Here is a 14,829-nt window from a genome sequence, read left to right as displayed (position 1 = left end):
AGTCAAATTTGACACGCTAGCACTTCTTCTGTTAGCTCGTATTCAGAAAACGTAGCAGTTCACAGCAGATGCACAGTAAGCTACCATAGTCTACAGGTAAGAAGGTCAACAAGTTCCATATGACTCAAATAATCAACAGAAAGTCTAATAATATTAAATTCAGTCGCGAATGCATCTACACTAGTGACTATTTACACAACTATACTTCACCAGTGTTTAATAGTGTAACATGACTCCGAATTTGGTTGAAAAAGACTTCCATTACGAGTGTCACAGTGGCACAGCACCAGATTTGGGCCTTTTTTTGGAGTGAAGGAAATTTGTGTCCAGTTTTATTTTTATTTTTACTCTACCAAATGATCCGCTGTGGTGACCCCAAACAGGGAGCAGCCGAAAGAACAACAGCTATATTTCATTTCATTTTGTTGATTGCCAGTTTCCACCCACTAGCTTGTTCTCCCTTAACACACAATAGCACACAATCAGTCAAAGACGAGGCTGACCACGTGCTTTATCTGGTATCATATCTCTTTAAACTGCTGCTCTCGAGACGTCTCAGGGTAGCTGAATGCACTGTTAGCGGAGGAGATGCAAACTGCTCTCTTATGTGACATTGACAGGGGAGAGAAGGATGTTTTCTCCCTCACAGCCAGTTGTACCAGTTTTTATTTAACTCTTTGGGTTCCTGACTACGAATGATTGCAGAATTTGTGTCATTTTTCACCCCGGAAACACTCCTTTAAAGTACATACTCCAGACCTTACACAAGACATAGACAAGACTGGCATGGTTGAGTGTGTGACACACTGGAACTTTCACACAGACTAACACAATTCTCTGCTTACCCTGGAGGGAGTCATTTATCTCACAGTGTGTGCCTCAGTGTTTGTGCTTTGCGTGTCTACAATAATAAGGTACCATTGCCCAGCCTGTGTCTTTAGGGGACGGAGCTTTACGGGGTAAACGGTAAGCTGCTAGCACCGAAATCCCTCTAGATTAAGGGTTTAACGTGCTGAAATCACAGGACCCTCCTTCCCTGAGGCTTTGTCTGAACTTCTTTGACCCATAATGCGTTTCACTGCTGTATTTGGCCACTGGGAGCTAATGGGATCTGAATGTTTCTCTGATTTGCACCAGCAGAGCTGTAAAGCCAGGTATTAATGCAGATGTTTTACTTTACAAGCATAGCAGGCTAGAGGGAGGGGAAATGCCAAACGTATGCTTATTATTCTGCTTTTTGCTAAGTTTTTAGTTTAATGTTAATCTGCATACAGACTTATATTCTCAAATTGATATTATATGCTGTAGAGTATCATGGTAGAAGTATTTCAACCATGCGTACCACAGTATTGGCTAAAACTACACCGTTATATCTGAGTTTGTCTAGACTGTGCATGAACTTCACCTTTAAGACCAGCTTTAAAATGAATGGAGGAGTCATGTAGTGCTAACATCAACTCCAGAATGATTTGTAGAAATAACTACAAATGAATTACATGTGCAGCGAGACATGAAATATTTATTAAGTTAAGTAACTCTCTGCAAATCACTGTTTGCAAAATTATTGGCACCCCTCAACTCATACTGGATGAAGTATCCCCCTAAAGCACCAAGTGCAGAAACCAAGTCTTTATTATGGATAGAGATTTGGTTGTTTTAACTATTTAATCCGCCTGAACATTTGAGATGAGGAACAAAAATGCCTTTACATGCATCTTGATTCCAGATTTGAAGAAATAAAGCAATTCAAATACAATGTCATCATTTTATAATGAAAATTAAATTAGTTTGTAGCAACCTATAGATTTTTGTCACCTGTCTACTAATACATAGGTATAGTTCACAGTGTTCACAGTGAAAGAAGCTAAACCTAGTACAGTTTTGTAGATTTGAGCTCAGACCTGCACCCTCAGATTCACATGCAACTGTTTGAGCATATTGTAGAGCAAAATAAACTTGTGCATAGGAAAGGCAACAAACAGCCAAATGATAACACAAGTTTTCAATTCAGTTGGAGGAAAAATGATAGTCCAGCAACAGAGAACTCTTGAAAAACTGGCAAAGCTTTCAATTAATTTAACATTAATTAGAAACAGAAAAAAGTTTGCCACAGCACTGAGAGTTTGGGTCCTGATGGTGCCACAGACATCCACTGCCAAGACTCCGGAGAGCAAAAATTGGCTGTATTCCCTGTGTAAGAAGGATGGCATATTCTCTGCTTAGTCACTCACAGTGACAGTAGACAGTCGTGGGTGTCTGTGAGCTCATGCATGTGAAGGGTGAGTGTTACACTACCCTGTGATGCAGAATGAGCAGCAGTTACAAAGCATGAACATGGCTAAGTCAGAGCATGTGTTAGGCTTCAGTCTCTAGTCAGATGATAGGGAAGAAAAGGAAAAGGAAATGCGTAGCATCAGGTCAGCTGCAAGTGTTGTACAAGAGAAAAGATATAAAGATGCACCAAGAGGCATTATATAAATCCGAACTGTACAAAACACATCCGTGTGAAGATGATACAGTTATCATGTCATATCCTTTCCCAGAAAGTCGTCATTGCCTTCTAAGGAAATCCAGCACGGGTTTTCAGACATGCTCTGTTCATTTCCTTTACAGTGTCATATACAGAGCCTCATAAAATGTAACTTATAATAAAGTATCGCACTGCTTCTGCTTCATCCATCATTGTTTTCCTGCAGTACTCCGCCTCAGCTGTTACATAAGAGGCACGGCTCTTAAATTCCCAAAGCTGAGGTCAGGTTTTTGTGGTGAAGAGCTCAAGTTCCGTCCTCACTCACAGTTACGCAAGAGCACGAGGGCCATGTTTTGATCTGTTTCTGTCCTGTTTACATGTTCCTCTGACTTGCAGAAGAACGCACAGGGAGGAGAAAGTGCAGGGAGGAGAATGGCTGGACATCAAAACAGCTGAAAGTTAGAAGTGGGCGGGCGGACGGGGCAGGCCAGGGTGTGTCTGCAGAATCTATTTCCAACTGAAAGTTTGACGTGGATGTTTGAGGTATAATGCTGTCATCCTCTGTGTTTTATGTGTGTGTATATGCTGTCAGGTCTTTGTGTAGACTTTTCTGATGCTTGTAGGAGCATTGCAAGCTTAAAGAAAGGCACCGAGTTTCCTGGAAGGAAAGCACAGAGTGGTGCCAAAGGAAGTGTGTGTTTCATGTGAATTTTTATACGAGGAAGACAGAGAGGGACTCAGAAAGAGAAAGACACACAAAGAGAGAGAGAGAAAGGGAGAGAGAGACATCCGCAAGAGAAAGGATTTCAGCCAGAAACAGAGGAAGACGTTACAGAAAGAGACACGGAAACAGAGAAAGAGAGAGAAATAGAAAGTGAAAAAAGAAGAGTGAGAAACATAGGGGGACAAACATAGCGATAAACACACACACACAACGAGAGTGTGAGAGGCATGAAAGTGAGAAATGTACAAAAATACACAGTTTAGAGTGAAAGGAAAATGGTTCTGGTACATCACACACACACACACACACACACACACGGAAAGACACAGGGAGTAAATTGAAGACATATACACAAGGAGTAAAACACACACACACATACACACAGCACAATTGGTGGATATGGCCTGGGCTCCACTGGGTAGGTTTAGTTATATAAACAGTTGATTGATTGCTCAGCTTTAAACTTTGACTTTTATGCATTACTTATACCCCAGTACAACTGAATTCTCAAATCCAAAGGTGCTGATTAATTCTCGGGTTAGGGTTAACTAGCTGTAACATATATTAATGCACTTGCTTTAATACAGTCTAGTTTCTCTAGTAACGGCTCATTGACAGGGATTTGTTGGGACATGGCATATAACTGAAAAAGTTTTCAGTCAGGAGAGGTATATTTGGAACATTTATTAAAGGAGTCTCTAATGTCGTGGTAGTTCCACAGAGCTACACTACCCATCATCCTCATCACGTCACATATCGCTATCGCTTCCTGTTCCAACGTTATTAGCATCACTATCTAAGTTCTAGCATTTCAGATTATTGTCCTCAAGCTTCTGTTTTATTGTCGTTCGTTGTCATATGTGCCACAGTATTGTTCTGAATTTTTTTTGCCTCACATCCACAGTTCATGTTAATGGGTCTAGTTTTCATGTTTTTGGTTGTAGGTTTCAACCTTATGTAATAAATAGCCTGCATTTACATCCACCTTCCTTTAATACTGCTAAAGGAAGAAAGGACGGCCAAACATTTAGGATAAACAAACATTTGGCTATATTATATTTTTTTTACTCAATATTAAAGTCGCTCAATATTCATTTTTTCGTTCATAGGACTCTATACCAAATCCCAGCTGTGACGATGTTCATGTAACTGCTCCTGCTCGTGTGATATTGTGTAAATAATTGTGTGTTATTCCACTGCACTCTTTATGGAGTATAAATCATCAGTCAGACCAAACAGAGCCACTTTATTTATATTATGCATAATATTCTAATGCCTGCAAAGTTATAAATGCAGAAATATACAAACAGCTATCTTTTATATGTGTGTGCACAGGATCACAGGAGCACACCTTCTGTAAATACACCCATGTTACGGCTTCCGCTCGTGTTAGTACATAAAGGTTTATTGGCAGGTGTTACATGACGGTTTGACGTGCTGGTTTTTATTTTTGATCGTCTTTGTACCTTATCTTAGCTACGTAGGAACAATGTAATTGTAAATGTAAAACAATGCTACGTAGTACCACATGAAACAAAAATGCTAAATAAACTTCACCATAGTAACAGCTATACACATTTTTAGTGTGTTTTAATATTCGGCTTAGATTATGTGAACCATCTAATCATATTTATTATAGAACCGATAAAGTATTTGAAGGAGCACATTTATGTAAACAGGCGATATAGATTACAGCCAAATCTGTGAAAAAACGAATGAATACCTTCTGATTATTTAGTAATCAGGAGTAAGAATTCATCAGCTGTATGGGAGGAAATAATATGATCATTTAAATAAAACTATTACAGCCGCTGTCATATATTTCTTTATTTATAAGCCACTGATATTGATACATGAGTATGGCTGTAATCCATCTGTGACAGTATTGACGTTAGCTGTAATTACATATGTAGTGCATGTGTAATTACATAGTTATAAGAAAAAACGTGGCTTATATTTGTGCTGTCTTTTAAGTCGTTATAACTGTTTTCTTATCCTATGTCAAGTGCAAGTCAGTTTTCATTCAGAATCAGTGGAAACGTAAGCCTCATGTAAGGCCTTTTGTATTTAGTATTTAGCCGTGTGTTTAGCTTGTATTTAGCTTGTAGAATTTAGCTTGTAGTTTGTGTTTAGCCGTGTGTGTTAGAGTGTGTGTACATGTGTGCACACGTGTGTGTAAATGAGCGCAGACTTAATTTTAAAAAGTGTGAGGAAGTTAAAAGACGCTCACTTCCTCACTGCACTTTATCACAGTGAATTTCAGAGCAATGTGCCACTTTTCGCTGAGTGCTGATGCCAGGGTGCGTTTACTTTTTCACACTCTCTCTGAAACATGATCAGTGTCAGAGTTGTGAGGGTTTTATTAGTCATCTGAGTTTTAAATAGTAATGTATTTTTTTAATAGAAATGTCCTGTGATGAGTTAGTGATGAGTAATGAGGATGGTTGTTGGTGGTAGAGCGAGACTGTATAAACAGCTCTGTGTCTGCTCAGCGCCATGACCTATCATGCCCAGAACACAGCGGTGGTGCATGATGATCTCCATTGGCGTTTAATCTTAGTTGGCGTTGATGGATGGCGGCTGTGCCAAGGGGTCTGCGTGGTGCCGTTGCATCTGCAGGCTGAATGGTTTGACCTGCGCCAGGCACTCGCCTCGGTATTGCGCTTTCCCTTCCCGCTTTCCTTAAGAACAAAGAGAAATGAATAAAGGAGGATTTCCCACCATGCAGTGTGAAGGGAAAGTTGGGAAAGCAATAGGAGCTGAGGCACTAATGTCTAAATCTCACCAGGTGTGAATCTGTAATGAGGCACATAATGAACTGTGAACATCATTCAGACACAGGAGTTTAATTCAGAGGTCAATTTGATTCACAGAGAGGCCTAAGATTAGAAACTGTCGCATGATCTAACTTGATAATGTCCCACGGTTCAACTTAATAAACCTAACTTACACCAGAGGCAGGCAGAGGAGATAAATGACTCATTACATTATCTTGTTTCAAAGGAGTCATTTGACCAAAAGGTGAAATTCCAGACCTTGTCTATGTCTCGTCTATGTGATTCACACTGGATAAGCAATTCCATGTCTATGTATCGTAAATGTACAATATAGATGTATTGTATTACCTCTGTCCTTGTTTTATAGTAGATAAAATATGGTGTAATCTTCTGTATGTATACTTCATCTATTAGACATAACGTAGTGAGAATGGTATGGAGTTAAATGAGTGACGGAGGTAAGTTGGGACCGTTTAATCAGGGAGGAGACATGCAAATATTTTATTAAATGCCACACCTAATTGAAAAATCAGCAGGTCTTCAATCATGAAGATTACCATTCTGGGAAATGGCAGCCTAAAACACACTCAGAGAGTTCATAGAGGTTAAACGTATTACTAGAACACTACCACACTGTACAAGATGAGTGTTGTGCTTTCTCATGCTCTCCAAACCTGATGTGTAGACGAACTGGGTCAAGGAGAAACAAAAGACCTTTCAAGGTGCTCACTTTGCTATGCGTTCATGTTTATGGAGGAAAAGGAAAAAAAATAGCTTATATGACTAAAAGGAAGCAGCTGTAGGGACCCACCCAGTCCTGTTCTCCTCCCCACCTGGACGAAGCAGAGCTCCACCCGTCTACCCGCATAGACGGACTATAACGGCTCCTCTCAGGCAGCAGGAGGAAACAGGCACAGTCTGACTTCCTGTGCCCCAAAACCATTACCCTTACTTGAGCTGTGCTTTATCATTCCATTTCTATCTCCATTGGAAGCAGTGCGGTGCATTTAGACTCAGTCCTTTGCCCCAAAAAGCAGTCTTTCCTGTGAGTCTGATCCAGACTCCCCCCAATGCGCAGCTCTTTCCTTCCTCTCCAGATTGTTCTGTGACAATACGGCCACTTTCCTGTCATGATATTGCTGAAGAAGCGGATGGTGTCAGGTATCATGTTGCTGACTTGTATGTCTTTTTGTTCTGCTTTTATAGTGTAGTTTGCTCGCTGTGTAACCTCTGTGCTGGTTAATCTTCTGTCAATAGGGTTGTAATGGCAACCCAATAATCCATCATTAATCCAGCTGTATTGGCTTCCTCTGGTTTCTCCAGTTTCCTCCATCACCTAAAATTACTGGGAGTGGTATTGGCTATACTAAATTTCCTCAAGGTGTGAGTAGTGTGTTAATCGTTCTCCTGCACCCCTGGTTCCTGGGATAGGCGTTGGATCTACCACACCCCAAACCTGGATAAAGCAGTTAAGGAAACAGAAAAAAAAAATTAAGCAAAGGTATTGAAAACACTACTCTCTAACAGTAGCTGCTTGTTACATTTAACAGAACTCATTCACAGGATTTTTGTTTATGGTAGCACTGACACTGACAGTTGATTAATGGGTATACTTGCATTCATATCAATTAAGCTAAGATTACGTGTAATGTACACGTAAACCAAGTGCAGAGCCGAAAAGAAATATTTATACACAAACAAATCAATCGGAATTCATTCAGACTGATGCATGGGGATGTCAGTGTGATGTACACCAAATAAGATCTAAAGTAACTGCCAGTAGGTTGCCTTTAAACCAGTTGAGTCTTTCTTTTACATTGGAGTCAGTGATGTGGTATATTTGTATTTAAAACCAGTAGCCTCACTTTCCATCTTTGGTGACATTCAACATTATGTTTGACGCCACAGACTTATACCAGTGCTAGGCCACAATGTTTGTTAGAAACCTGATGTGCCCTACTGACTCCAGGGCTGTTGTGTTTTTTAGGTCTGATGGTCTGGCTAGTTTCAGTATTTTGGCTGCTTCTGACAGAACATAGCCCAGTCACATTTCATCACTAGTTTTCATCTAAACAGATTTGCAGCCAGAATTTTTACTGCTCTGTGGTTGACACTGAAACTATTGTCAAATACAAAAAACAAATTGTGCAGCACTGTTCTCAGGAATGCTCTTTTCATTCTCCTTTTCCACTTTGATCCAAACCAGCGCTTTTATCAAGTAATCGCACCTCAACACTCAGAGCCAGCAACAAGTGCTCTGTATTGTTCTCATCTCCCTCCATCTCTCCATCTTGCTATGGTTGAATAAAGGCAGCGGTGTGGAGCTGCTAGCTGTGGTATGCTGATCCAAACAAGAGGCCTAGTCATATGATGGTTCCCAGGTGACCAGCTGCCATAACCACCAGTGCTGATCCCCCCACTTTTTCATCCTTCTGCCACCACCAAAAACAATCCAAGTTTCAGCAATAGTTGCTGCTAAGTATTTTGGGTTTTTTTTTAAGGAAAATACATATATTCATTTTGAGTTGTCTTTGAGGCTCAGACTGCAGAACTCGTTACGCACACCATGCAAGTGGGAATAGGTTTCGGAAAGTGTGTATTGACGTTTATGAGTGTGTGCGTCCTTTGAAAGATTTACAGTCTCATGGGAAGCGAGGTGCTTCTGTTTTTCCCCAATCCACAACGTAACTCCAACTTCCAACTTCCAACTTCCTGTTCCACTCGAGGAGATGCATCACGATTTTAATTGTTCCTTCCATTCTTTTAGATCGTGCACTAAATCATAAACTTTCCAGCGCGTGTCCTTTTCCATTTGGGCCATGTTTTCCCCTAAACTTGTTCTATAAAAAGGGACCAGCATATGGAAAATCACTTTCCAAGATAAATCTCATCAGATATGTAGTTTTAGTATTATTCAACAGCTTTTAAATTCTTGAATCTGATTGGTTGGAAGGTATTGATTAGTGTTTTAAAACAGCAGCTCTGACAATAGTTCTGGCTGCAAAGCAAATCACGGGTTATATTAATGGGCTCACTCTAATGCATTGTTGTTTCTATAGTAGACTTGTATAAAACTCCACTTTAATCTAAACCAAATGAATTTATAGAAAGTTTATTTATGAATTGTTTATGAACCGGGCTTCATCACATTACCACATGCCCCTCAAAGCGTTCTGTTCCTTACATAACACATCTATGCCTTTGCTGCTCTCGGTAACATCTCTTGTATTCACAATGTCAAGAGCAGATGGAATTCTTGCATAGAAGCTCAACAAGTGCATTTGACCCATCAGACAGCATCATCTGTCCAAATGTCGCTTATCGTGTCAGCCTTTCTGCATTCCAATGCAGTCTCAGGGCTCTGAGGTTGTTGGGGGTCGGAGGTGATTGAGTGCCTCATCGAGGCAGCAGATGGCCACTGAGGCCAAGACACACACAAAGGATTCAGCAAGTGGCACGTAGCCATTCAGAATATTCAGATCATCTGGTCTGTGAGGGGAAGGAACAGACATCCCACAATGCTCCCGTTCCGCCTTTCTGCGATCCCTGACGTCTGAAACCAGGTCATCTCACTGGTCGCTTTCTGGCAGCCGCTATCTGAAAAGGTCTCCGTGCTCCATTGCATCACACTACTTTAATATAATACGAAGCACCAATACGCCTCCTTTGAGTTGTAACCAGTCGTCTGTTTCATTGAGCAGTCTGTGTGTATGGCGCAGGACACTTCCATTCACACAAGCTCACTTGGGGGTCAGAGGTCGCGGATGTGTTCAGAGGAAGGATGGGTGTTGGTGTGCTTGGCTGCAGCTGCACTCTACAAGATACAAGAACAACCCCCAGCAGCCACAGACATGTCCTTCACTTATTAATACCAAAGTGACAAAAGCTAAATAGATTCCAATTCAATTCAGAGGACAAAAGTACATCTTGGATATCCAGTGTTTTCATGACAGCATCACATGCAGCCTTGTTTGGAAGTATCCCATTACCCTGCAGCCATTATGGTTACAGTCGCCAGAAAATGAATGAAAATTGTTTGGAATTTCCATGACCAAAAATAAACAGTGGGTCAAAATGAAGTCTGTTCTTGTAAAGCCTTGTAGCGGTACGTCATGGAACGCGGCACAGCCAGAGGAAAGCATGAGGGCTGTTTGGATTTGGGATGAGGAGGAGGAGGAGGGGGTTCCCACCGCACGGCACACACACACACACACACACACACACAAGGGCTGGCTGTGTTTCTGACACACGCTCCACCCTCATCTGTTTCCCCACAGATGAGCAAGCGAGACCGCAGGACAGCTGGAGTAGAGAGACACAGAACGTCGGAGGGAGAAACAGGGAGGAAGAAAGAAGAGACCCAGAACGGAGAACTGAATGAGCGGAGAATTGCACAAAGGATTATAGGGAATGGTAATGACAAGAGGACTGCTAGGAGGACGAAAAGGAAATAGCATTTAAGGAATATGAAGGATTATTCTTGTTTATCCTGAGGAGCAGCATCACAACTGGTAATAGAAACTTGTTACTTGTACATCTATCTGTTATATCCAGTATCACTAACAGACTAAAGTGGAATACTGGAGGTAAAAAAGACTGAATCTGATATGATGCTATCATAACATGCTAATTATTGTATATGTTAGTCTATTTTCTAAGTTGTGGGTTTTTTTGGTTTTAACTGAGAACAGCTTGGCATAATTATGTATTACTGGAAGTGTTGTATTTAAAATGATATTACTTTGCATGCATTTGTGCACATTTGTACGAGTTTGAATAAAGACAAAACTGCAGTTTTGTGTGCATCACTAAATGTTAATGTCTGTCCATTTCTTCCTGTAGAGTAGACAAGTGTTTGAACTGTTTGTTCATCTTAAGTGTAGTGTTTGAATTAAAACCCATTCAGTGTAAGCTTAGTAGGGAGCAAAGTATTGTTCATATTGGCCAATATTCTAAGTGTCAGTACTAGAAAAGAGAAATTCTCTAATTGTTGTGTGTTATGTAATCTGGAAAAAGACAATCACATCCCTAGCACATCCAGTTCCTCAACATTGCCATTCTGTTTAGTCTTACAGATCATAATGGGAAATACAGACAGTCAGCACAGCGGCTTCATCATTCCTGGCAAGTCACGGCCGTGCTCGTTGAAGTTGCACTCGTCCAAAGAGGAAGTCGTCTCCCCCCATAGCTGGTGGAGGAACACAGGAGGAGCTTCAGCCTCTAAGACTCGTGCATCCTCCAGAAACTGCCTTAACCAGCACAAAGGTAGCCAGCCTTATGTCTCCTACCACTATGACTACATTGATGCACAGCATCCCAGTTCTCCGCAGAGCAACAACTGGGACCATGGGCCACTCATGGCAAGTGGGAATTGTCGATACACTCATACTTCTATAAGATGCTCAGACTCTGAAGTTCCTCCAAAAAAGAGCAGTCCCAAGGTGCTCTTAAGTGGGGATGGTAGCTTGAGGGTGGAATTTACCAATGGAAGGAGAGGTGTGGACAATGAGCTCTGTGCTGCACCTATGGACTCAACCTTGAGGGACAGTAAAGGTTCATCTATAAGTTCGGAGGAATCCTGGTATGACTCTCCATGGGGTGCTGCCACAGAGCTCTGTGACAATGTTTTCACCGGTAACCAGCCTTCGGATGACAGCAGTGGCTACACTACACTCTCCTCCACCCGTACAGAGGATATAAGCTGCCCACCTTCTGCTATGGAATGCCATGCCGATGAGATCCTGTGTCAGGTGACAGGAAACAGAACCACTGGCTATACCACCTGTTCTCCTGGATGCACAGAGGAAGACAGTGGTATCGGAGACTCAGTTTTACTTCACATAGAGCAGAAAGACATTGCATCAAACTCTTTCAGTAACGTTTACGTTAACCCAAACTTGACCGGACCTTTTCCAACGATTGGCATCCTTCCTGAAGACCAGGTCCAGAATCCTCCTCACCTCAATTCCACTACTAAAGAAGTGAGCCAAGAAAACCAACCCTTTACCTCCCTTACACTGCCATGCAGAAAATCAGGTGGTGGTGATGTTAATTCTAGAAAGGACTCGCTCAAGAGCCGGATCCGCCGAATTAGCGACTGGACTGGAAGTTTAAGCAGGAAGAAACGGAGACTGCAGGTGAGAATAAAAGACTCTAAAAGGCTGATATGGGCAAAGGTAAAACACAGTGCGGGCTTGCCCCTTGTGCTTTTATCTGCTCAATAATAACAGTTTGTGCATACATGGCTTAAGATGAATGAAGGTTTCACATCTGCATGCAATTTTGGCACAAGCTCAGGCTACCTTGGGTGGGGGTAAAAGCGCTTTTAAGATTAGTTTTGTAATTTCTAACTGATGGGATGCATGAGTGGATATTCACAGATGAGACTGACCTTCATATTCATATTTTTCATGACATATTTAACACTTTTGTAACTGACCCCTTTTAAACACGACCAGAATGTTTGAAAGCCAACCCTGTGTAGCGCTGAACTTGTCCTAAAAGTGTGTATTGATGTTTACACTTCTCTTTAGCACTTCATCATGTAATCCAGTGTGTTTTTCATCATCCTCTTCTCAGGAGCCTTCAGAAACCTTCAGCAGTGGTGATGTCCTGGTGGGTGATTCCAGTGTCCAGCTGATGGCTGGTGACCCATGCTGGAATCTCTTGAACAGCCAGACACGCTCAGCCTGCTCTCTAACAGAGCCATATACGCAGCAGAACCAGAACGTCTACGAGAACTTCATGCAGGAACTGGAAATGGGTGATGCTTTCCAGGAGTGGGAAGAGGTCGAGGGTGAGCAGGCTGAGAGCAGCAGTGGGTCTCTGAGCTCTCTGGAGCAGATGGAGCTGCTGTTTGAGAAGGAACAGGGGGTGGTGCGGAGGGCAGGACGACTTGCCTTCAAACCACTTCTCAGCCTGCATAAAGAGCGCAAGCTGGAGCTGGTGGCACGCCGCAGGTGGAGGCAATATTGGGTTACGCTTAAAGGTGAGCCTGCAGCCCTGACTAGAATGTTATTGTTACAGGTTTAAACCACCTCCAGTTTAGTACAACAGAAACATGTTCACCGTAAGGTCATGAGCAAAATCATGAGGTTGCTACAGCTATTCATGTCCTGGAGTCTAAGAGTACTCAGGGTGGAAGGGAAGGCATTTTACTCTCCCCATGAAGAGTAAGAACATGCTAGTCTTTACTCTCCATAGTTGGTAGCTCTCATAAGTTAGGAAGAGCCAGGTAGTCGCTTTGACAGGCAAACTGGATAAAAACTGTGGAAACGTTTGATTATATTACAGTCAGAACAGTACCATCATTTCCTGTAACACTTTGTCCTCCAACAGGCTGCATGCTCCTACTTAGTGAGGCTGATGGGAAAAGCGGCCCAGAGCAGGAAATGTCTCCACGCTATGTCCTGCTTGCCGAGGACAGCATTGTGCAGGCCGTGCCTGAACATCCAAAGAAGGAAAATGTGTTCTGTTTGAGCAATGCTTACGGCGACGTCTACCTTTTTCAGGTTTGCATTTACATTTACGGCATTTGGCAGATGCACATATCCAAAAGCAACACATATGATGATACATGTTTGTATTTGTAGTCAGCACATACCATAGAACACTCATGAAGTATTCTCGTGTCTTATAATAGATCAGATTGTGTGCTAACTTGTAGCAGTGCTGTGTGCAGAAACCACATTATGCCCAGGAATGCATTTTATGTGTTGCTGTTCTAGCTCATAATGACCATGTTGGTCTACATAATATGTTCCCTCATTGCCAGTTTCATAACTATATCTTGGTAAACTGCATGGTAATGAAAAATTGGCAGCACATGTCTGAACCGGAGGGTTATGTATATTCGTCTGTTTGTTTTGTTTTTTTCATTTGGCTGAATAACTTTTGTTTTTTTTCCATGTGTGGAAAAGAAAGCTCTATTGTGCTAACCATTTCAGCTTTCTGTTTAAAGACACCCGAAGCTAGTCCATAAGTCCATAAAATTTGCTTCACTGGTAGATAATTAATTGCTTGACGTAGATGTTCTACAATGGAAAGATCATTTCATAACAGAAGATAAGGCTAACCTTCATCAAGAAATCCAAATCCATTTAGATATTCCCCCATGTCCATGTGTCCAACCCCCTTCTCTTGATGAATCAGTGTTACGTGGCCTGAATTTGCTAATTGAAACTTGAAAGGTTCCTTTGGGGTAAAGGAGAAAACTGCTTAAAGATTGGATTAAGGATTCCAACAGAGGGAGATGTTAAAATAATATTGGACCACAGGGTTGGAGTCAGAGTCAAAGGGGTGCCAGAGTTGGATGTTGTTCCCTTATTCTGAAAGCGATCTGACTATAATGGTTTATATACGGAGCCCACATGGCTGTCCATAACCCGCTCGGCTGTGTTTCTCCTCCTTCAGGCTTCAAATCAGACAGATGTGGAGAACTGGGTAACAGCCATCCACTCAGCAAGCGCCTCACACTTGGCCAAGCGTCAGGGCAAAGAGGACACTTTGCGGCTGTTGAGGAACCAGAGCAGAACCCTATTGCAGAAGATCGACATGGATAGCAAAATGAAGAAAATGGCTGAGCTGCAGCTGTCCGTCATTACTGACCAGAAGAACAGGAAGGCTGTGGAGGGACAGGTTAGGATCTTGGAAGATTTTTTTTAGCTCCTGCATCTTTGCTATAGATTTAGTAGGTATACAGTATAATCAGAAGGAAGTCAGGAACTTGGAATGATGTCCAGCTAGGTGTCTAATAATACTTAATGTAAGTGTTTAATCATTGGGTGTACAGGCATGGTTTCTATATTTACTTGCAAGCCATTTAACATTTGAACTATTACTAAGAAGTGTATTAAAAG

The 14,829-nt window shown here is 41.8% G+C and overlaps 1 protein-coding gene across 4 annotated transcripts in view; it reads left to right on the top strand.

The window, feature by feature from the left end:
- The window catches only part of LOC131345923 (rho guanine nucleotide exchange factor TIAM2), a 46,111-nt gene that overhangs the window by 13,286 nt on the left and 17,996 nt on the right, over nucleotides 1-14,829 (top strand). For 3 of the 4 annotated variants that reach the window (XM_058379125.1, XM_058379126.1, XM_058379123.1), the window contains exons 2-6: nucleotides 10,249-10,482; nucleotides 11,039-12,108; nucleotides 12,551-12,959; nucleotides 13,310-13,482; nucleotides 14,384-14,608. In XM_058379125.1, the coding sequence (XP_058235108.1) occupies nucleotides 11,053-12,108; nucleotides 12,551-12,959; nucleotides 13,310-13,482; nucleotides 14,384-14,608 (1,863 nt within the window). In that variant the 5' untranslated portion in view covers nucleotides 10,249-10,482; nucleotides 11,039-11,052. The remainder of the gene's footprint in view (nucleotides 1-10,248; nucleotides 10,483-11,038; nucleotides 12,109-12,550; nucleotides 12,960-13,309; nucleotides 13,483-14,383; nucleotides 14,609-14,829) is intronic. The other variant, XM_058379124.1, reaches the window with a different exon arrangement.

This window comes from Hemibagrus wyckioides, linkage group LG25, assembly GCF_019097595.1.
Source record: "Hemibagrus wyckioides isolate EC202008001 linkage group LG25, SWU_Hwy_1.0, whole genome shotgun sequence".
In the NCBI taxonomy this organism is placed as follows: Eukaryota; Metazoa; Chordata; class Actinopteri; order Siluriformes; family Bagridae; genus Hemibagrus; species Hemibagrus wyckioides.
The sequence above is the reverse complement of the archived record's forward strand: the minus strand, read 5'-3'. Positions and strand labels throughout refer to the sequence as shown.